The sequence below is a fragment of the Arvicola amphibius genome, chromosome X (genome assembly GCF_903992535.2).
Source record: "Arvicola amphibius chromosome X, mArvAmp1.2, whole genome shotgun sequence".
Taxonomy (NCBI): Eukaryota; Metazoa; Chordata; class Mammalia; order Rodentia; family Cricetidae; genus Arvicola; species Arvicola amphibius.
This window is the reverse complement of record NC_052065.1, coordinates 30,518,143-30,542,755: the sequence shown is the minus strand read 5'-3', so window position 1 is coordinate 30,542,755 and position 24,613 is coordinate 30,518,143. Positions and strand designations below refer to the sequence as shown.

At 40.9% G+C, this 24,613-nt stretch overlaps 1 protein-coding gene across 1 annotated transcript in view; it reads left to right on the top strand.

Moving 5' to 3' along the window:
• Positions 1–11,174, top strand: part of Efhc2 (EF-hand domain containing 2) — a 158,913-nt gene extending 147,739 nt beyond the window's left edge. The window contains exon 15 of the mRNA XM_038316581.1: positions 10,896–11,174. Within this exon, the coding sequence (XP_038172509.1) occupies positions 10,896–11,003 (108 nt within the window). The 3' untranslated portion in view covers positions 11,004–11,174. The remainder of the gene's footprint in view (positions 1–10,895) is intronic.
• The last annotated feature ends 13,439 nt before the right edge of the window (positions 11,175–24,613 follow it).

Below are 24,613 nucleotides of genomic sequence, written 5' to 3'. Positions count from 1 at the left end.
CATGCTGAGCAAACATCTGCCCTAGAAGAACAGGATATTTCTTTTACAGTTGAATAGTATTTAGCCTCAGTTGTATCCAGTTATATAGAAAACGGGATAATAGGTCATAGTTATAAATGGATATAAATACACCTATCAAGGGATTCTGGTAATACCATCATAATCCATAACAGCAAATCTCAGATGGTATCTATGTCAAGAACCCTCAGTATAGTGTATGGAGATTCAAATTTTATGGTGGAGCCATTTTAAAAGAAAAATTCAGTTTAAAAGAAAAGTTCAATAGAAAAATGCTTGGTTTGGAAAAACAAAGTTCACGTGATCAGATGGGTCCTCAGCATTGTGGAATCATCTGAACTCTCTAAGATCTCTTCAGCTTTCTTTAAGGAATAGATGGGTAGGTGGTAGTTTGTATTTTAACATGCTCCAGAAATTTATTTTCTTAGGAAAGTTCCTTGATAAAGCAAATGTCAGTGGTTGATAATTCCAGAAAAGAAGTATTTATTCCGTCTCTGCTGACCAACTCATTCTGTCCTGAGCTTGCCTAATGCCTCTGGCAGTAGGCCTCTCAAGCACACAGCTTCTCTGAAGTGTCAGGGGAAACCTTAGACCTTCCAGTTGGTTAAAGGACACTATTGGCCATCATAATATACAGAGGTGGGGTTGAAATCTGGCTCCCTCACTTATCTGATTGTTATCAGGTAAATTAAGTTAAAAACCTCATTCACCCATAGCCAATAACCTTCAGATAAATAAGGCTAAGGATCCACTCTCAGCATGTCCTCTGCTTTGTGCATTCAAAGATAACTGCCCCCCCCCCCCCAGGAGCGCATTCCTAATGTGGAATCAATGCCTCCATGATTTGGGGTTTGACTTAATACAGCCTACATAGGATGGTGTGAAATGAAAATAGTTTCTTCTCAATCAGGATGAGGAAGACATTTGACATATCAGCGATAAAAAGTTAGCAAGGGAGGAAAGTTAACATGATACGGTGGCACAGCAAAGACATTACTAACAGAGCTCTGGGACCTGAGGCAGCCTGGCACTGGAGACTGCTATGGATGGAGTGAAGGCCTATAGGGAAGAGTGGAGAAGGATGAGGTTGGAGATGCCGACAAGGGTGGGTGAGGCTTTCACTATTCAGATTAGGCTGACCTCAGAACTCATAGCCAGCCTCTGCCTCCTGAGTGCTAGGATTAAAGGCATACATTACCATGCCTGGCAAATCAGTGTTTTTCTCTCTCTCTCTTTTAACAACTTTTCAAAGTCATTTCTAATACTTGTGGTAAAATTTAACAATTGAAACATAGATTTAATACTTGTTCTCATTATGTTAAAAATACCTAGTAAACACATGCTAATTGTCTAACACCGAACAATAGCCTAGTAGAAAATGATATTTTGGGGATATGCTATGATATAAAACATTGAGTGACATCTACTTGAATTATATGCAAACCCATCACTAAAATTCTCAAAGAACACATGTTTTTTTAAAAACCTTCATTTTGCCTGTAATGCATTTTCAAGGAAAGAGCCCTTGCTTGAAACCCACAGCTTAGATAAAATGCCCACTCAGCCAAAGGGAAATAGTTGTAGAACACTGACTATAAGAAGTCACAGATGAATAGGAGTAATCTAACTTCATGCACGATTTTTTCTCGTGTTTTCAGGATGCTCTTGGTTAGCTCAAGAAGTATTTAGAAAATCCTCTTTTCAAAATGAACTTCCATTTGATTTGCTAAAATTTAATTGCTTTTATGGTTTAGTACCTAATGTGATTATTTCTAAGGCTGTGTAGCACTTATTAGAAGACATCAAATAAAAAAAAATAAAAGAAGGAAGAAAAAGGGGAGAAAGGAAAAAGTTTATTTTATGTGTGGTATTGGACTTTCTACATATTTCCAGATATGTCCCATAGAAATAGTCTTTTGTGAAAAGGAAAAGGAAAAGAAATAGATCCTTTTCTAAGTAACTACAGAGGAATAACATGGTGAAACACTACCATGAGTCTATCAGCCTTACATTTGGGAAAAATAAAAATAACCCCATTGCAGTGAAGCATGGAGTTTAATTGGCTCCCAATCCTTTTCCCTCGTGCATCTGGTGGCCAGTGATACAGTAGAAATTTTTAAGCTAGAAGAAGACATAATCCAATTAAATTTCCTTTTAAAAATGTCAAAGCAAATACATCCAGGGTCTATTAGTTCACATGCAACTTTGCTATTCCCACTGGGCAGCTGCTCTAAACTGGATTTTTATCTATTGCCATTTTCACCTCTTACTTCAGGATGCTTGGTATGTGTACACACCCCCCACCCCCCCCACACACACGCACGTGCACACACACACACACACACACACACACACACACACACACACTCATATACACACAGAATAGCAGCTATAGTCTTCACCTTTCGTGGATAAATAATTTACTGCTAACTTCTTTGACATCCTAAGTGCTCTAGTTACAGCCAGCTTGGAATATGTTATAGTAGAAAATGCTCTGTGGCACATACTATTGAATGTTCCAGATTACATTAAGTTTCATTGTGAGCTTTGAACGTTGTCTCTCATTTTACCTGTAAATCACCTTGGGAACTGGACTCATCCACCATTTCTCTGGAAGTTGCTTTGTTCCAAGATGTGTCAGAGACTCTCACATGTTCTTAACTCTGATAAATGTAAAACTGCTTTTTGCATTTAGAAGCAGTGGTAGAGACAAGGATTTGGTTGTTAAGTAGTTGCAGGGAGGAAATTAAATCCCCGGAAGGGATTAGAAAGAGTGACAAAGGAAGAGAGGGAGTTACTAAAGAATGTGTTATTAAACCAGTTACATATGCAGATGGCAATGGCATAATGCTGCTGGGAAATGTTAGGATCTAACAGGAACATATACCTCAGAATTAATTAGCCTGTGCAAGGAAGCTATGGTATTACTCCGTTAGTTTCCTTTAGACAGTCTTTACTTGTGGGCTACTCTTGAATGTAGAGGAAAGGAATAATTCCCTGACACTCTGTGTGCCACAGGGTCAGCCAAAGTAAGCCTCAGAGGCCAACAAGAAGCTCTGGTCAACGGAAGAGAGATGCTGGCAGTTGGAAGTCAGGCTGCTGTGAGCCAGACTGGAAAGGGTAATAGGCTAGGGAGGGGCAGTGGCAGAGCCTGTCACACATACTTAGGATTCCAAAAATGTACTGCCAGGGTCCTGTCTTACAGAGACACCAGCAGACATGTCCTGTCCTCATCTGGAATGGGAAGCATCACTGTCTGCGGATGAGCTGTCTGCCATAGGATTGCCACTTGCATAAAGTTGTTCCCCTGTTCAGTTCACTTGTACGGGCTGGGAGTGTAGCTCCAGGGTAGAGCACTTGCCTAAGATGTACAAGGCCGGTGTTCCATACTCTGTAAGAAATAAACCACACCAAAAGCTTATTGCTGTGAAGACCATGTGATCTGTAGTTTGTGCTGAGTCATTTAGTAGGAATAAAAAGTCAATAGTTTAAACGTTTATAAACCTTCTATGATGTTTGGAATGCTTGCAATTTTATCAGAAAGACAATACGAGAACAATAGGTCAGTGCTAGTTTGGGGTTTTCTTAGATACCCCCAAAGTTTCTTAAAAAGAAAAAAAAAGGAGCAGCCATTTGTCTGAGTATAGACAAAATTATAAAGGATGTACTTGTCCTTCTGTCGCATTGGCACCCCCAATCCCACTGCCTGGGTGTTTAAAAATCTTCCTGCGTCCAAGCCTCTTTTTCAATCCCAAATGTAGTCCCTTAGTCTATTTTCAGCTAATACCTGAGAAAATCTCCCTAAAATTGGTGGATGGCAGTGGATGAATCCTACTCTATTAGGCACTGCATGTGTCTCTGTGGCATTTATCAGAAGCCAGTACAGCTAGCAACCTAGGGATTGGGAATAAAGGAGAAAAAGAAATGACGGTGGCAAATGGTGTTGAATGGAAACAAAGAGCACAGCATGCCAGGAAAAGCCAAAAAGCTCTGCAGGAGTCCTAGGGTTCAAAGTGGTCAAGATGGAAAGAAATGAACTGCTGTTATCTTTTTGCCTCAAATTACCCTTCTTTTGAATTCTGGCTATTTTGCTTGACAGCCTGTTGCTAATAAATTTGGTTCTCATCTCTAAAGTTTTGAGTTACTATTCAAGTATAAATTCTTACCATTTTATCTTTTATTGGTAGCATTTAAATCATAATTTCATGCTAAGAACAATATAAACAACAGCCACTTTTTGTGCCTAATAAAAATAAGGGAGGAGGCTAGAGAGATGACGTCATAGTTAAAAGCACTGGCTGCCCTTCTAGACGACCAGGGTTCAATTGCCAGCAATTCCCTTGTGGCAGTTCACAACTGTCTGTAACTCCAGCTCCAGGGGATCTGACACCCTCACATAGACATACATGCAGACAAAACACCAATGCATATCGAATACAGATAAATAAGTTTAAAAAAATGAGGGAAGATCATTAAGACTGACCTATTTCATGAGTGTTCCTGTAGTAAGTCCATCATAATTATGTGAGTGGCATACTATGTTTTATTTCTTTTTGTATTAAATTTTTATTGAAAAAATCCCATGAGGGAATAATGATTTTGAATATGTATGATTTTTTTTAACCATTTCTCTGTGCTCAGATTAAATACTAAAATACTACCTAAAAACAGGCATTGGTTTGAATTTTATGAAACTTTTGAGGATGTATTGAATATTGAGGTTGAATGACATACTGAACTCAGCTTTCATTGATTAAAATACCATGTTTACTATATCCAGATTGACTTCCTAATTTTTAGGATGAGGCATGGCATGGCACTAAGGTCCATGTGGTGTGAACTGTACAGATTTTTTGGAATCAGTGTTACCATCATCTCTCTGAAGTGTCATTTACTGCCAGTTGGTGGTTTGGACTCTATCTCATAGGTGACAATTTTTAGGCAAAAGTGTCCTTCAGGACCACATTATTAGGGGCTGGAGAGATATCTCAGCAGTTAAATGCATGTGCTGTTCTACCAGAAGACTTGAGTTGATTGACAGCACCCATGGCAGTCAGCTGACACCTCTCTAGAACTATAGCTCCAGGAGATCCAATGCCCTCTGGCCTCCTAAGGCACCTGCACTCACATTTACCTAGCCCCACCCCCATACTTAGTTAAAATGAAGTTGTTTTGTGTTTTAAGAACTATATTGTTTTCCACATAGCTTTTCTTAGTGAAAATGGCAGGACCAAATGTCATTATGTAGGATGAGAACCAGCTGCTTGTGAATAGGCCCACTCTATTGCATGGTTTTGGAAGGTAGCACGATACATAAACATACTTGTAGAGCTTTATTGCTGGGGAGACAGTTCAGGAGTTTAGGCTCCTCCCCTGCTGACTGGTGATTTGGTTGCAAAGGAGTTACTTATGCTTCAGTTTCCTTTTCTGTGAACATGTATCACAGGAATATGTTTTCTTAGGGATTTTTCTCTGACAATTGGGTAATGTAATGCATATAAAATACTTAATAGTTATATCATATAGTAAATATCTAATATATTTCTTGTTACTTCTGTAACACTAGGCATTTATAAGACCCAACCTTGCAAAAATCTGCAAGCAATTCATGCAAGACTTCATAACTCATCTTTCAGATTCAAATTTGTGTCCTAGTTAAAGATGCAAGCACTTGGTGTTCTGATTTTATGTTAGTGTTATTGGTTGGTATAGCTTGGTAGATCATCCATGTTCCAGTGACGCTGGAAATTTTGCACAGTTCTGAACTCTAGCTCTTGCTACATGGAACTATTTTTGCAGGATTTACTAGGACCTCTCTTTTTGGTGCACAGCATAATTAGGTCTTTGAGAATTTTGAACAATGTATTTTCATCGTGTTCACCCTTTCCTCAACTCCTCCCAGATCTACCTCACTTCCCTATCCAACTGTGTGTCTTCCTTTTTAAATCATAAAATCCAATTTATTTTGCCCATATACTCTTAGATGTGTGGCCTTGTCTGGAGCGGTCCACCTCCGAGGAGCCACACCTGTAAGGAAAACAGACTCTCTTGCTGCCAGTAGCTATCAGTAGTCAATAGCTCCTCAGCCAGGAGTAAGACTTGGTGCTCACCTCCCCTTTCCACTCTGGGAGTCTGTCTGGCTTGATCTTGCAGAGGTCTTGGGCATGCTGTCACAACCACTGTACATTCACATGGACCGCTGCCCCACTGTGTCCAGAAAACACCATTTTATTGTAGTCACCCACTGCCTCTGATTCTTATTGGCTTTCCATCCCCTCTTCTTCAGTGATCTCTGAGTAGTAAGAGAGGTGGGTATGATATGGATGTCCCATTTCCGCTGGACTCTACCTTGGTATCCCACGAGCACACAAAATAAAGTTGAAGTTTGTATTAGGTTTCCCTCTCCGATCCATATTTCTTCACTTAAAATAACTAAAACCTCCCTTCTATCCTGCTTTACTTATTTTGCTTATTGACATTACACGGGGTTGCCTATTATTAATCCCCCAAATGATATCTATCCAGAATGTTGGGATATGACCTGATTTGGAAATAGGGTGCTTGCATTAGTTAAAGTGACGCAATGGTAGGTCAGGGTAGACTCCAAACCTAGTGATTACAATCCTTACGAGATGTTTATGTGAAGACACAGAAACACACAAAGAACACAATGCAAAGGCAGAGGCTGGAATGACAGTGGCATTTATGGAAGCTGAAGCAGTCTGATGATTGCATGAGCCAGTGCTGCTGACAATTTGATTATGGACTCTTGGATTCCTAAACTGGATGCGAATCCATTCCTATTGCTTAATGCCTCCTGGGCTGTGATAGTTTGAGACTGTCAGATATTAAATTTAGAATTCTTAAAGTCACTCTGCCTGCATGAGTTTGCTAGGGCTTACCTAACAAAGTACACAAAGAACCACAAACTTGGTGGTTCCACACAATAGAAAACATAATCCCATAATCATGGAGGCTAACAGTATAAAACAATGTGCCAGCAAAGCTTTGGGCCCTCGAATGCCTTTCCCAGACTCCTTCCACTGGTCCTCCCAGCTCCTGGCTGTTTGCCATCCATTTTTGGTGTTTCTTGGTTTACAATTATGGAACACTAGTCTTTGCTTTTGTCATAACATGCCATCCTCTCCAACAGGTCAGTTTTCCCGTGACCATCCTTATATAAGGATGCCAGTCATACTGGATTTGGGGCTAACCCTATGCCAATATGACGTCATCATCTTTGGCTTATCTATTTACATCTGTAGTCACTTTCTGAGGTGGAGAGGGTTAAGATGTCAGTGTTTTTTTCTGGGGGCATATAGTTCAAGCCTAACATTGCTCTCTTTATTTTCCTACCATTTCAAATTCAAGTCTTGCACTTTTAGGTGTTCTGCTCAGAATCTTTCTGAGATGGCTCCTGATTTGCAGCCCAGCTTCAGGCCCCCTGGTTCTGACATAGTCATCTCTCCCCAGGATTACTGTAGTCACCATAGAACTGCTTTGTATATTTAACACTTCATTTTCCCAACATGCAGCAAGTTATCTAACCAATTTCCAACCACAATACTGTTGTTCTTCTGGCCAGCACTGACCAGTGGCTTCTCCAGTATGAATCAGTGCGGAAGGCTTAAAGTTTGACCCCAGATTCTCTTTCCAACTGCCTCTTGCCACTTTGTACTGTGCCCTAGACCAAACTGGACTACTAACTTTTTCTTGCAAAGAGGTTTTGAAGTCTCTGGGCTTTTGCTTATACTTTTGACTATGGATAGAACACCCTTTGGTGCTTCAACTCCTGCTGAACTGCTGTCATCATCCTCAGCTGTATCTGCACTGAGCCAGTATACTTCCAAAGCACCATCACATAATATCACCTAGCCATTCCTGTGATACTTTGTGATTCAGATATTAATGGAATGCTAATGAAGGGTTGGGACCTTTTCTATAGCCATGAGTATAAGTTAGTATTTATCTAGCATGCTCAAGGCTCAAAGGTGAAACCCAGAATTGAAAAAAAAAGGAAAAGTAAAATGAAGAAATAGAGCATTGGATATAAAACAACCTTGTGATAGGACCAGTTGTGGACTTTCTCCCTGGCTGGAACTAACATTAATTGACCAGTATAGCTTATACAAAAAGTGTGTGTGTGTGTGTGTGTGTGTGTGTGTAAATGTGTACATATATATGTATGTGTGTGTGTATGTAAATGTGTGTGTGTATGTATACAGACAAACTTAGTATCACTTAAGAATGAGCGATGTTCTGAGAGGTATATTATTAGTGATTACATTGTTGTAAATACCTAGAGCAGGCCTTATATGAACTGTGATGTTGCAATACAGCACATACTAGACCATATGGTACATTTATATTTGAATAAATATGGTATAGCCTGTTGTGCTAGGGCCACAATAAATATAACAACACAAGATCAAACTTAAGAGAAAGTTATGTCTAAACAAGATGTATAAACACAGGTTCCTGCTGGCTGGCCTGACAATCTGAGTTCAATCCTTGGAACCCACATAATGGAAGGAGAAAACCGATTTTCCCAAGTTGTATTCTGACCTCCACTAGCTTTCTAGGCCATGGATGTACATGTGCATGTGTATGCACACACACACTCACAAATAAATCAAATGTTTTAAAAATGAATTATAATCGTGTAGAACTTTCATCTGACTAGCAGAGGGGTTGATTTGCTTACTATACACATGTGAATTGTTATGCCTAGATCCACAAAGTTCCCTAAAAACCAACAAGGAGACCAAGTCCCATATATAAAAGCAAAGAGCCTTTATTTTATACAAGTTTGCAAACTCGGTCTCTCCATATGTCCAAGGTATTGGAATAACTGAAGAGCCCAGAGCTCAGTTAGAGTTGGGTGGGTTTTTATAGTAGTAAAGGTGGGGTTGAGGAGTTTCTAAAGTTCAGGACCCCTGATTGGCTGACATTTGTCTAGGGGTGTCCTGGTGAGTGTGCTGGCAGGTGATTTTATCTACGAGGGTTGGAATGTAAGGCATTTCCTTTGGATGGTCTCTTCTTGGGTGGTGCTCATGTAATCTCAGTTTGTGGTCCTTACTGTAACCAGGTATTGCTTCAGGGTAAACTACTGAGACTCAGGCCTCCATTAAAGTTACCGTGACTGAGTCCTACACTGGCAGGTGATAATGGTTGGAAGTAAAGAACTGTCTTTGGGTGGTCTGTTTCTATTTAGCTTATCATGGCTGGCTCCTACATGAGCTATGTCTTGTGCTACAATAGCACTAGGTCATAAGAATGAACCAGCTCCATCGTCATCCTCCAGGGTGTAGCTGGTGTTTGTTTTGTTTTCTTGGGGTTTTTTGAGGAGGGTGGGGTTTTAGAAGGTTTTTGTTGTTGCCATTTATATTTCACTATAGATATAGATAGTGCAGGCTAGCCTGAAACTCACTCTGTAGCGCTAACTGAACTCAAACTCGCAATCTATCTGCCTAAGTCTCCTAGGAGCTGAGGTTAGAAGTATATAGGACCAATCCTGGCTGCTGGCATAGTTTTACAAGACCACTGCCATTTATGCCATACATTATTGATACAAAGCACGTTTGTAGCACCTGACTGTATGTAAGATATCTTATGCGTACCTTGAGCAACCTACTACTGTTAATGGTTTATTGAAGGAACAGTAACCAAGCAGGTGCTAGAAATACTATCTTGGTTGTAAAATGTGAGGTCTCAATTCTGTTTCAGAGAACCTGCCACTGCATTAGTACTGCCTAGCTCCCAGAATTACAGAGTTTCAACAGACAAGTTAATTTTTCTTATCTGTGGGTCTGTAGGTCAGCCAGCTGGGCCTGGCTCATGGTTATAAGTTGGACCTGATCTTCTCCAACTTTGTCATTCTTGCACTTGCCTATCTATTTTTTTTCATGCACAAGCCATAGCCATTCATGTGGCCATGTTCCCTTCAGAGGGACAGGAAAATACTTCTTTTCCTAGCCCTTCTTTCTATTCTCCCTTTTCTTCCCTTCCTTGTACCTAGAGGTTTCTCATCTTGTCCAGTTCCACAGCTGCTTTTAAAATAACCACTTGGAGGCTTAATATTAATTACAAACTGTTTGGCCTATTAGCTCAGGTATATTATTAACAAACCCTTCTAATTTATAATTAACCCATTTGTATTAGCCTTTATTTTACCATGAGGTTCGAAGTTTGTTACTTCACATCTTGTTTCCCCTGCAGCTGCTGGTGTCTCCCAGACTCCACCTTCCTTCTTCCTCTATCTCAGCTTGGAATTATTGCCTGGCTCTATTATGACTGACTATTGGCCAAATCAGTCTCTTTATTAACCAATGGTATTACAACTTATTCACAGCATATAGAGAGACATCCCACATCACTTCCTTTCTCCTTCACTCAGCCATCCTTTCTTCTTTGTCTTTCTCCATGGAAGGGGATGCAGTTATATGGTAAAGATTGGGAACATATAATACAGAAGGTAAACAAATAATTAAGAATAAGAATAAGTCCTCAAAGTCCTTCTGATACCTAAGTAGAATGTACAAACCTCTACTCTTTTTATTTTAAATGAATATTGTGTGTGTGTGTGTGTGTGTGTGTGTGTGTGTTAGGCTAAGTATTTCACCGTATGTATGCAGGAACCCATGAAGGTCAGAAAGTGTTGGGTCCCCTGGAGCTAGAGTTACAGGCAGTTGTGAGTTACCATGTATGTGTGCTGAGAACCAAACATGGGTCCTCTGCAAGGGCCAGCCCCAAAACAACATCACTAAAAGTTTATTAAAAGATTAAAAAGCAAACAAAACAAAGCAATGTCCCCTGAAATTTCAAAACTGAACTTTGAAACATGGCTCCAATTATGTCCTTCTTTGTTTTCTTTCCAGAAATGTGAAGACGTTTGGACGGGAATGCCATCACCTATTCCTGTGAAATACGTTCGGTACTTAGACTTTTTGGAGGACGTGTATGGCTTACAGGAGAACCAACCGTGAAAGCTTCGATCAACTCTTTGATTTACAGCTCTCATTCTGCCATGTTTATTTTACTAGGCATAATTTCATTAAAAACAAAAAGGAAACAAGGTTTATTTTAAATGGAAATCCAGGAACCACATTTAATCTCCTGTCACTGTAGTTCTTCAGAATAGCCATACCAGCACTATTAAAAATACCATTTAAAACAATGTTGACCATTTTTATTGTATGTATTATTTATGAATACAAAAGAATCTTATAATAATTTCCATCTAATATAATTTGACTCATCACAATGTGAAAAGAAAATGACTTTTTTTTTTTTTGGGTTTTCGAGACAGGGTTTCTCTGTGGCTTTGGAGCCTGTCCTGGAACTAGCTCTTGTAGACCAGGCTGGCCTCGAACTCATAGAGATCCGTCTGCCTCTGCCTCCCGAGTGCTGGGATTAAAGGCGTGCGCCACCACCGCCCGGCCAGAAAATGACTTTTGACAGCTATGCATGACAATATAAAATCAAATTATATCAGAGCAATAAGTTGTGATTCTGTTAAGCATTTTTGAAATCCTTTTGACACATGTTTATTACTTACATAATTAACTTTTGTAGCAACACACCTCATCAAAAATAATTCTTAAACCTCTCTAGAGTGAGTGTTTATTTTCTGAAGTTAGTGAAGTTATAGGAAAAAACCTCTCTGCAAACACACACACACGCACGCACACACACACACACACACACACACACACACACAGAGAGAGAGAGAGAGAGAGAGAGAGAAATTGAAACATATGCTGCGTTATATTTTTAGTGCCTTTTTATATCTAAAATCAGCGTCTTAGCTTAGAAATATATGCATGTGTATATAATTAGAGCATGACCAAAAATGTATTATGCCTAAATATGCCTAAAATATTTAGAGATGTGATTGTGGACGGTTTCAAGGGTTTGTTTTGGTTTGATTCACATACTACTAACCTCTCAACCTCTAGCCCAAAGGTTTAACTAGTTTAAAATTACTCTGGATCCCTCCTTCATTTCTCTGCTTTGATTTTTTTTCTCACACAGAAGAACTCTTATCATATAGTGTGTATCTGATTACAACCTATCACCATTGAGCTTCAGTGTTGAGAATTCTTCTCTAGGCTATGCCAGACTCCCAGTGCTGGGTACTGGATAACATAAATCTGCTTGTTTCAGAGGCAGTGGGAGTCTGTCAAAATGGGACTGTGCTAGTCAGGGGTCATCCTGTGAAGAAGAGGAACCAAGGACATTTCAGGGTCCCCTCTTATCTCCTTATTCTTTCATTCTGCATTTCTAGCATCCCCTTGTCCCAAAATGAGTTGGCTTCTACTTATATGGTCCAGTTTACTTGACAACAATTGCTCTTTCCTTTTTTTTTTTAAATCAAAACTAGTCAGTAAACTACTTCTCTCCATAAACCTAGGACAATTTCATGTGCACCAGTAGAACTGACCCCATAGAGCTTTGCATTGAACTTGTATTCACAAGGAGATACTAGAACAGTGGGCTCATAAAACTCTAATTTTTATGGCTTGATTTTTGTCCTTATTTTTAAAAAAGACAACCAACAATGCCAATCTATTTTGTCACTTTAAGATTTTGCTACTTCCCAGAGAGCAAGCTTTTAGAAGGTGTGATCCTTGCCTAGAAGTTTTCAAGCTGACACATCTGTCACCTACCTATTCAACCCTTCACTCAATTGTCTTTCCCTCGAGTTTAACTGTATAGATAATTTAGCCCTTGTGCGAGCTTGTAATATAATTCACTTAAGAAGCAAGAAGAAAAAGGAAGCAAACCAATAATAATGTTCCTGAGTTCATGGGGGTGACGACTATTCATTCTGTTTCATGGATCTGTGTCCCTGCCCGGGCGGTTCCTGGTTCAAGCTCACAATTAACAATAAAATGGCCATTATAGGAATCATGCCAATAAACATGATACATTGCAGCCATACAGACACTTTAAATAATTATTTGTTTTATAACTAAGCCATATACTGAAGGAGATTTATAATTTAGAGATAATATCCCCATTAGTAAAGTTTATGACCCAATAAACAGCTCTCTCTAGTTAATAAATGCCAAAGCCATAAAAACAAAGACTATTAATGTAATAGAATTTCTGTGCCTCCCTCTCTTGCTGGTGGTCTTAAGACATTAAAGGGAAATGATATCTTAGGAAAAACATTTATTCTCATTATGTAAATATCAATGAATAGTTTTACACTCGAGTTGGAAATTTCCCAGCTCTCCTTGGTCCCAGGTGGTCCCAAAATGCTGATGTATTCTGCTTAAGTTTCAAGCAGTAGATAACCAATTTCAGCACAAATAAACTCTGTGACTCAAATCTTTAGAGCAGATGGAGTTTCCACCTCTCCTTTTTCCTTCTGGAAAAGAACAACTCTACCTAGTGTCATTGTTCCAAGGTAAAACTTTTAAAGTTTCTCAACCTTTGTATAGACCTTTTTCTAACTCCTAACATTTTCTTCCCTGTGGAGGAAAGCAAGTGTTACGTGTGGATGTCGGGGTGAGTTGAAGGTTAATGTAGGCAAACCTTTTGTCCTATGAACTAATTGTTTATTAGTATTCTTGGAGTCTTGGGAATGAGTGATAAAGTCATTTGGAAGCCCAAAGCAAGTCATGTCTCTTTGTACAAATTATTAAAAGCCTTTGAAGTTCACAGTAATGTCTTGCTGAATAATTGTGTGAAGTATGGTTATTGTCAGAAGATGACTAATTTGCAGTATTAATTGGCCTTTGATTGTCATTTTTGTTAATCTATTACCTAACCATCTCTACTGGTTGACTTAGCAGTTACTAAAATGGTTAAGATTTTAGACAATAGAGAGAAAGTGAAGAGCACTTTTGAACATATACTATTTGAAACTGTTTTTTTCTATGTATTAACTTTGATTCAAATTAATGCCATATATAACATTATTGGTATTTTTATACAATGCTGCTGAATTTGTTTCCTTGGAGTTGTAGAGCTTCTAGGCTTTCTGTATGCTGCAATCACAAGTTTAGACTATTTAAATTGCCCTTCCTTTAAATAGCAGGGAATGATTGATGAGTAAAAAATGCGCAAAATGAGACCTCAAGTTTTTCAAAAGCAAAACAAAATACAAAAGTAGAAAAAAAAACCTTGCCTTTCCAACTTGAATTTATCTCTATTTGAATGAGAGCTGCTTTCCTAGCTTTCTTAGCTCCTTTCTTTTCAGCTTCTTCTTCCTTCACCTTGCCCCTCTTCCCCGAATTATAAATCTTCCAGTTATGAGTTCAGTGCCTGGAGTTTGAAGAACTAGTCAGGTTCCCCACCAAGTATTTTATGATATTGAATAATGTAGAATCCATCCAATAATAAATGCCATGATCTTAATGTTACGTGTATTCTCTTCAGTTATTAGTATATATCCTTCAATTTTGAATATCCTTCAACATTGTTCTGTAAATGGCCTTTTAGACAAACAGCTTCCCAGTGATGGTTAAACCTGTGTATCATAGTGTTCCATCCATCTCAGCACTCATGTTTGCTTGGCCAAAGACTGAATTGCTTTAAGCTGAAAGCAGGTTAAGACCTTTTCAAAAACGAGTCTTTTCAAGTTGACTAAGCATCTTCAGACACAGTTTTTTTCAATTCCCAAGAGTAATGTGTAAAAACTGGAAAGCTTACTGAGGCAAGATCAACGAGGCCGTTGAGCAAATAATCAACCTGGAGCAATAATGGAGCAAATTATTACAAAGGGTAGCACTGACTGCAATTAGTTTAAGATAATCCTGAAGTTTGTCTTGGCTTGCCTTCTACCAGGTTATATGTTGGTTTAAATATACATTCTTATTATGCATCAATTAACCCCCCCCCCCACACACACCACCAAGTAACAGTTCCAAGACACCTTTGACACAGAGTAGCTAGCATGGGAACCTTTTTTTGCATCTGTTTCATGGTCCTCAGTAAAATTCCTTCTGAGGGAACTTTAGAAACTATTGTATGATGTGTGTGGCACACACAGAAACCCTGGGGGTCAGCTCTGCTGCTCAGAAATAACTGATAATGGCTAAGAAATGTGGCCTATGAAAAACTCCACAGTGGCTCTGCAAGTGGAAAATTAATGGCTCCCAGGAATCAGTAGGAGCTTTGACTTCTAAACACTCATTAGTTAAAGCAGTGAGGCCTGATGTTATGCAAGTTAGAGAGGGAAAGGGGGACCGCCCCTCCCTATTGTCTATTCTGAACAGAATATGCACATTTAACTCAAAGTGCTGAATGGATCAAATACATCAAACCAACTATTCATCAATCTCCCAGCTTCCTGAGCACCGCTTTGCATCTGTGTTAAGCCAACAATAGAGGAAATTCTTGTTTTGACCCCACTATAATATTAAAATCCAGAGGAGCCCATAGCTTGGTGAAAACACACAAAAAAATGCATTCTCCTTTACAACCAGTCCACCAAAGTCATCTTTGTGTTTTCTTTTTCTGACATTGCTTATACAAGAACTATCATGGGTATGTGATAGAAATTACTTTTGCCTGCTTTTTCTTTCTCTCCCATACCACTCTGGCTCTTCATTATTATTGTGAGCCCACCCATGGAATAGGGAACAGGAGCTGAAAATATCACCAGTTTTTACTATGGGCAGATCCTGCAGGGGAAGGAGAGAGGCAGCAAGTAACAATTGCAGGAGGGGCGCCTGGGGGAGAATGGAGGCACCTTAAAGAATCTGATCTTCATCCTGAAGGATGATGTTACTGGAAGGTCTGAATCTTCAGCCTGAAAAGATCATGCCTGCATTTGAAAGCCATTAGCTCTTTTCTGTATGTGAACTTGTAGGGCTAAGTTTGGGGAAATGAGAAGCCTTGATTAACTAACCATTGTGAGAAACTTGATGGATGCCTTGGATTAATGATGGTAAGTACATTGAGAACTGGAGAAATTCATGATACATTTGGGATGAAGATGAGAGAGGTTAAATCACAATTATGATGAAGACATTTTGACAGCTGGGTAGACATTGCTGTTCAGTGAACTGGGATATATCAGAGAAAAACTGGATTGAAAGAAATCAAGAATTTTGCCTAAGGCTGGCTGTGCATAAAAGTACTAGCCACCACCAAGCCCCAGTATCCCAAATTCAATTCCTGGAAACTACAAGATTGAAGAAGAGAAGCAACTCTTGAAAGTTGTCTTCTGACTTCCATATATACTCATGCATGCAGATACATGTACACACAAAATGCTTTAAAGAAATAAGGAATTTTGTTTGAAGCCAGATGTGCTGGCATACACAACAGTTTCCACCCCAGTGAGTTGAAGGCCAGCCTGGGATATGAAATACAATTCTGATTGGAAAAGACAACAACACAACAAAAATACAGATTCTATTTTAAGTCTGGGTAACTTGGGGAACATTAAAAATGATAGTTTTGATAAGGCAACCTGGTAAACAGGTCTGATTTCCTTTTTTACAAAAATAGTGTCGGGTGGGGATGCATTATTTGAGTCATCAGAGAGCTGATATAAGAAACACAGTTCTCATTTTAAAGGGGTTATTAAATAAAAATCCCATTGCCAGGCATGTTTACCTTTCTACCACATTTTGGTTATACAGGCCTCAGAGGCTCCAAAAACAATACAGGCTTTTGCCATTGCCTTGGTTACCTACCAGAACCACATAGGAGCCTGTTGCTGAAGATACCACAAACTTTGGTTGCAGAACATAAAGAAGTAAACCTTGAATTGACCAGAGAACTCTCCCGACTGGGGAGCTTTATAATGCTGGAAGGTGCTATGTAGGTTGCTGGAGAGAATGGCATAGATGGTCTAATCCAGCAATGGACCGTGTGTATACTACTGGCCTATTCGGCAAGATGTGCCCACTGGTGCAAAACTGTATATGGGCGACGAGCTGCTTTCTTTATTGGATTTCAGCCTGTACCTCAGGAGGGAATTCATGCCTGGTACTGTAAGCATAGTCAAAACCCAGACCTTGGGAAATCAAAAGCTTTCAGGGTGAAACTTTTGATGTTGTTTTTCTAAATGGTCATGTTGACAAACTGCCTCTTTTTTTGGATTTTCGAGACAGGGTTTCTCTGTAGCTTTGGAGTCTGTCCTGGAACTAGCTCTTGTAGACCAGGCTGGCCTCGAACTTACAAAGATCTGCCTGCCTCTGCCTCCCAAGTGCTGGGATTAAAGGTGTGCACCACCATCGCCCGGCTTAACAAACTGCCTTCTAAATATTGGTTTATACCTGCAGGTTTGTGCTGCCCCCAGCCTTGGTCAGAGAAGCTTCTTATTGCAATGGGTTTTAGTTAGTGCAGAGATCCACCACTATCTGAAATGCTGAGATTAAGTGATTGTGAGAGCTCAGCCACAGATGGCACATCTATTTCACCCCCCTCTCAAGGCTCAGGAAACATAGATGAGGGAACAGAATGAAGAGAAGAAGCAGAGGAAGGGAAAAAGTGCTATGAAGTCCTGTCCTCTGGATGTGACATGCTGTTGCACATATGACTTCATAGCCAGCAACTGTGATTACCTACATGCACCTGCCAAGAACAAAAGAGTTAAAAATTTGAACATGAGGGGAATGAGTTATCAAGGCTGTATCCCTACTACTTAAGGAAGCATTGGCAGTTGATGATTGCTAGGGAAGGAAAAGTTATTTTTCTTTGGGAGTGAGGCCACTGGTATGTCCCTCACATTCTGAAAATAACCCCATTCCAATATGCATATTGCCAACACTAATTTGACCTGGTGAGTCAAAATCAATAATTATTAAAAGAAGATATAAAATTGGGAGTGAGATATAATGGGGGAACTGGAAACTAACTTTTTTTTAAGACAAGGTCTTGCTGCATAGCCCTGGCTGGTCTAAAACTCACGCAGAGATGTCAGCAGTTGAGGACTGATGGGGCAGTAAAACTCATTTTTCTTTAGGAGTGAGACCACTGCTATGTTGCTTGTTGATGGAGGATTCCCATTGGCTAATAAAGAAACTGCCTGGCCCATTTGATTGGCCAGCTCTTAGGTGGGTGGAGTAGACAGAACAGGAAGAAAGAAGTGAGGTAGATGGCTCAGACAATTGCCCTGCCTCTGCAACCAGATGCAATGAAGCTCCAGCCCAAGATGGACATATGCTAGAAACTAAACGGTAAGGCACCACTTCGTGGTGCTACACAGATGATTAGATATGGGTTAATCAAGATGTGAGTAAGAGGCTGAAAATAATGGGTCAGGCAGTGTTTAAAAGAATACAGTTTCCGTGTAATTATTTTGGGGCATAAGCTAGCCAGGAGGCTGAGAGCAGGGCGGCTGGAAGCTGCCCGTAGCTCATCACTACAGCTTGTGTTCCAGTTTGTCTCTGCCTTCCGAGTGCTGGGTTTAGAGGCATGTTCTACCACATACCTGGTATGGATTTGCTGTGGGTCCCCGTTAGCTTGCTGTAGGTTGAAGACCATGCGGCAGGTCCACAAACAAAGGTGGCTGGTCCCCAGCCATGTGGCGGCTGGCTGGTCCACAGCAAGCCGTGTGGGCAGGCAGCAGGTGGGAGGCACAGATGCTGCGAGTCTCCGTGACTGCTGAGGACCCCAAAGCAGCCAGTCCCAGAGACTATGCAGCAGGGAAGGTATTACCCCAGCGGTGACAAACGGGTAGGCGGCGGGCAAGAGAGTTGAATAGGTACATTATGTAGAATAAAGTTGGACATTTATTAGGTGAGTTATGGAGGGGAAGGAGAGAGAGAGAGAGAGAGAGAGAGAGAGAGAGAGAGAGAGAGAGAGAGAGAGAGAGAGAGAGGAGAGGAGAGAGACAGAGAAGGAGAAATTGGAGAAGTGGGGAGAGAGGCAAAAGCTGCATCTCCAAGAGGAAGACAGGGAGAGAGAGAGCTCAGGCTGGAAGCTGAAGATCAGCCTGCCTCAGCAGATGGGGGAGGGAGTGAGTGTAGTTTGTCTCTTAAAGAGACAGAACAATTATTATACCCCCATTCTGCTATCTTTGCTTCCTTCAGCTTAAATTGTGTTTGAAATGGCCTGGGGCCAATCACCCGTGACTGAGGGCCCAGGGTCCCTCAGATCCTTCTTTCTCTCTTTTTTCCATTTCTTTTTTTTTCTTTTTTTCCCTCACCATAAAAGGCTGCTAGGAGCGGCCTCTGGCCTCTGTGGCTTCCGAGTCACCCTGACCAGATCCAGCCAGGCCATAGCACCCCATCTGGGGTCAGGGGATGCCCGGCTTATGGGTCCTGCGATGTTCGTGCCTATTTGCCCCCCACCTATAGGGGGAGACGTCCTGTTATAGGCCTTGTGGTCTCACCGTTTCACAGGTTTTCACAATTTCAGCTGTGGGTAGCAAGCCATCCAGGTCTATCCCCCCTGACATGGAAGACTTTTAGAGGCTCCAAAACCCTAGGCCTTAGCTCTTACCCTCACTCTGCCGGGTGTCCTGCCAGCTCCACTTTCATGGGAGCTTTTTGACTACTATCTGTGAGAGCTTTCTAACTACTGTCAGCGCACAGGCAAATGGACTCTGCCATGGTTACTGCTGCCAAAAAGATTGGTTGGATCCACGAGGTGGCTGTTTTCAATCCCAGCCTATTGCTTCCTGCCATGGCTTGTGGCATGGTGCAGCTTTTTCAGTTCCAGCCTTTTGCTCCCTGCCACGACTTGTGGCATGGTAGTTCAGTGACAGGGTGGATCAAGCCTCTAGGTCTTTCTTATTATTAAGCTTAAAATCCCTGCAGCTCAAAAATTGTGGCTTTTCCATCTCTTATTGAGCTTAAAAACCCTACAGCTAAAAAAAAAAATGTGGCTTTTTTCATACAACATGTGACTGCTGCCATTTTGACTGAGGTCATGTGACCTCACCACCTTCTTAACTGAGGTCAAGTGACTTTACCACCATCTTAACTGTGTAGCTTTACCATACCACATGTGGCTGCTGCCATTTTGACTGGGCTCAGGTGACTTTGCCACCATCTTGGCTGAGAGCCAGGTCATGTGACCAAGTTCAGCCATCTTTACTGAGGTATCACCTGCCTGGTTCCTCAGTGTTAATTTTATTACATGGGTGACCTTACCACCATCTTAACTGAGAGGCAGGTCAAGTGACCAAGTTCTCCCATCTTTACTGAAGCATGCCCTGTTTTGTCCCCCAGTTTACTTATGTTTTTTTCACTAAATTCCTCTTGTTGACTCTGTTGTTTGTGTTTTGCACAGTGGCATGCCTTTGGTAGGGCCCACCAATAGCATCCACTTTGCCCAATTCCTGTTCACTCTCTGTGTGTGATCATCATACATGTAACTTAAATGCACCTATGCTTAATGCTATAATTGTTCATTACATCTTATTTCAGACTACAAAAACAATAAGTCTCATGTTTTAAACTGGTATATAGTTTTAAGTCTTTTACAAAAATACTTTATATTTAATCCAACCCTCATTTAAGATATATTAAGCTGCTCTCTACTATTGTCAGTTCTGCCGTTAACCTTCTATTGCATTTTTTTCTTCTTTCTGTCTTTTTACAAGTGTGAATCTTACCTGTAAAAAGCCAGTACAGTCAAGCTCAGACCCAGCTCTCCCGGCAGATTCTGTACTGTAGTGATATCTGATAAACAGCCCTCAACTGCTCAGAGATCTAGGAAATATTGCATTTAAATATTTAATTATTAAAAAAACTTTTCATAACATAAAGAGACAGGTTGGCTCCTAGCAGCAGCACTCTACTTCCTCCAAAGAAGACAGAAGACAAATGGGCACAGAACAACATCTATCTGCAATTCGCTTCAACTGCCAAGTGCTGACCACTGGGAAAAACTGCCTTTCATCTAAACTGAAGATCTCCAGAAGTGAACAGAATCACTGGAATTGACAGCCTAGCTGTTCAGGTCAAGGTAGGCTTGTCTTCCTACAGATTTCTTAGCCCACAGGATCTTCTGGAGCCTTGCAGGCCCTGTGCTAAACAGCAGAAGGCAAATATGACCTTCAGCTACTATGGAGGACCCTGAGGAGGGGCTCTAGATGCTAACCAAGTAAGTTCGCTGTCATTTTTTAATCAGTAACTAAGTAAAAATTTTATCCATCTCAAAGATCTCTGATGCAGTTTGACAGCTAAGAGGTTTTGTCAGTCTAAAAAACAACCTCACCAAACAAATATCAGTAAAATACAAATACAAGACCTGAAAGTTATAAAGGTGTGAGGACAAATACAAGTTATCAAACTTCTCTCTCATGCTGCCTTCCAAAGTCTTAAAAATATTTTTCATTGTGCAAAAATATCTGTCACAGTCATTCTGACATAAATATGCTGCTACCGATTATACAATATATATGTCTAAAGCTTCTGTTTTCACAATCCCAAAGAATTCTTATGAGTTCCAGGGAGCCAAATTGAAGGATCTACCTTAAACAGATCAGATACACCCCCCTCAATTTCCTGGTCCTAAATTTTTTTCCTTAATTTAACTTTGTTTTCTGTTCTGCCAATACCTTAACCAGGTGTAAGAGACACCAGACATTTCCATGCCACAGACACTGGACAGGAGCAAGGAGACCAGCTATGCTAGGATGTGACCAGCACCCAGCCTCCTCAGCACCCCCACCCAAGACGATGACCACAAATAAGCTGGAAGCAGTCTCAAGAATACACTGACCCAAGTCCTTCAACCTGTGGTGCCTAAACTCCTGCTTTTATTTTAAAAAAAGAGATGGGAATGTAATGATTGTTCTGTTTCTTTAAGAGACAAGCCACGCCCACTCCCTTCCCATCTGCTAAGGCAGGTTAATTTTCAGCTTCTGGCCTGAGCTCTCTCTCTCCTTGTCTTCCTCTTGAAGAGGCAGCTTCTGTTTCTCTCCCCACTTCTCCACTCCCCCCTTCTCTGTCTCTCTCTCCTCTTCTCCCCCTCTCTCTTTCTCCTCCCTTCTCCTCTTTTTACTTCCCCTCCATAACTCACCTAATAAATGTTCAACTTTATGCTACATGGTATGTCTATCTGTCTCTCTCGCCCACCGCCTATCCATTTGTCGCTGCTGGGGACCAGCCACCTTCGCTGCCACATGGTCTCTGGGACTGGCAGCTTTTGGGTCCCCAGCAGTCCCAGAGACTCACAGCATCTGTGCCTCCAACCCGCCGCCTGCCCACACAGCTCGCTGGGAACCAGTCAGCCACCACATGGCTGGGGATCAGCCACCTTGGTTTGTGGACCTGCCATGTGGTCTCGACCCCGCAGCAAGCTGCCGGGGACCCACAGCAAATCCAAACTTTTGGTGCCATGACTTGGATAGGCTCTCCTTCCCTGAACATCTCTCCCATGGTCTGTATCCTGAACCAGGTAGTTTTTTCTCACAGCCACATGTTCCATATGTCTGAACGAGATTTCTACAATGTGATTTATACTAATACCACAGGCTTCGATTGATAAGTTCCCCTGTAATGATTGTTCTGTCTCTTTAAGAGACAAACTACACTCACTCCCTCCCCCATCCGCTGAGGCAGGCTGATCTTCAGCTTCCGGACTGAGCTCTCTCTCTCTTTTCTCTTCTTCCTCTCCGAGAGGCAGCTTTTGCTTCTTTCCCCACTTCTCCCCTCCCTCCACTTTTGTGTCTCTCCTCTCTCTCTCTCTCTCTCTCTCTTTCCTCTTCTCCCCTTCTCCCTTTCCCCTCCATAACCCCCTGAATAAATATTCAACCTCACTCTACATGTTGTGCCTATCCATGTCTCTGTCTCTTGCCTGCCTGTCACGTGTCTCCCTGCTTGGGACTAGCCACCTCTTGGGGCCTGGCAGCTATCTCTGCTCGGTCTTGCTGCTCTCAGGGCCCACTGCCTGCCACCACATGGCCTACTACCACTGCTTGGGGACCTATGTCATTTCTGTTGCCTACTGCTGCTGGGGATCCTGCAGAATTTTTAATTTTTCCATAACATTTTCAGCGGATGGGGGAGGGAGTGGGCATGGCTTGTCTCTTAAAGAGACAGAACAATCATTATACCTGGCCTTTCAGGAACTTTCACTCACAAGACTGTGGGTGACAGTTGCGAAATAGGATCACTCACAGAGCATGTTGCTGGGAAACAACAGGACCCAATTGTTTATTTTTTTAAATCAGCATCATTGAAATATAAGAAATTGCACAAACTTGTATATTTAAAGTGGTATATGAAGTTCCACTTCCTGTACATTTTTTATACAAGAATATGGTGGTGCCTTTGAGAATAATAGAGCTTTTTTCAAGAAATGAGGTTTCCAGAAATTCAGTTGCCACCAAAGCTCCCCTTTCTCTTTCTTGTGTTGCAAAATCAAAGGATGAAATTCACGTACCACACACGGTTAGTTAAAAGAAAAGTTTTATTTTGGTTTCTGATCCTAAGGGGTACAAAGGAGGGGAGGGAGGGAGGGGAGGGAGAGGGAGGGAGGGATAAAAGAGGAGGACAAGGAGGAGGGAGAGGAGAGAGGGAGAGAGGGAGAAAAGAGAGAGAGAGAGAGAGAGAGAGAGAGAGAGAGAGAGAGAGAGAGAGAGAGAGAGAGAGAGAGAGAGAGACTATGCCTGACAGGGGCTTTTGAAACCTTAAAGCCTACCCCCAATGACACACTTTGTCCAACAAGGCCACACCTACTATAATAAGGTCACAACTTCCTAATGTAATCCTTCTCAAAAAGTGCCACTCTCTGATGACTAGCCATTCATATATATGAGCATATGGGGTCATTCTTGTTCAAACCATCACAAATACCAACAAAACTCAATGGTTTATCAAGGTGGACTTGGTACATCCATACTTTGGTAGGCCATGGTCCCAGGAAAAGTCTGTCACGTAATACCATATTTCATCTGATATTTTTAATTACCATTTTGTATATGAAAATTCAATTATCATGGTACCATCTGTTGAAAGTTTTCTTCAGTGAAGTACCTCTGCTGGAACCAGTTGTCACTATATGGATGAGCATGTTCTGGACTTTCTATTCTGTTCTACTGACTAACACATCTATATTTACAGTAGTATCAGACTGTCTTATTTAATGAAGCTTTGTAATAAATCTGGACAACACTATTGTTAGTTCTTTAACTTTGTTCTTTGAAGAATAGTTTTGGTTCTTGTAGACCACTGGTGTTTCCATATGAATGTTGGTATCAATTTGTCAACTTAAAAATCTTGGTAGGATTTAGTTTAGAATCACAGTGAACCAATAGATCAACTTGAAGAAGATCAATATCTTCAAAACTCTGAGTTGTCTGACATATAAATACAGTATAGCATCTCATTTACCTAAGGCTTCTTTTTTCTTGGTAGTGTTTTATAACTTTAGTATATGGGTATTGCACACAGCACATATGGGATACAAGCTTTTTCTGCATTTGTTGTTATTGTATGGTTTTTATTTTTTATTGAAATAATATAGTAAATGACAGTGATCTTTAGGGTGTGGTATTAAGATGAAATTCACATCATGTAAAAATAGTCATTTTAAATTGCAACATCCACTGGAACTTACACATTTACACAACCACTGCCTCTAGTTCCAAAACATTTTTATTGCCTCAAAACAGAAACCCTGTCAGTCATTGTAGCTTAATCCTTTAAGTCTAGAACTTGGGAGACAGTGGTAG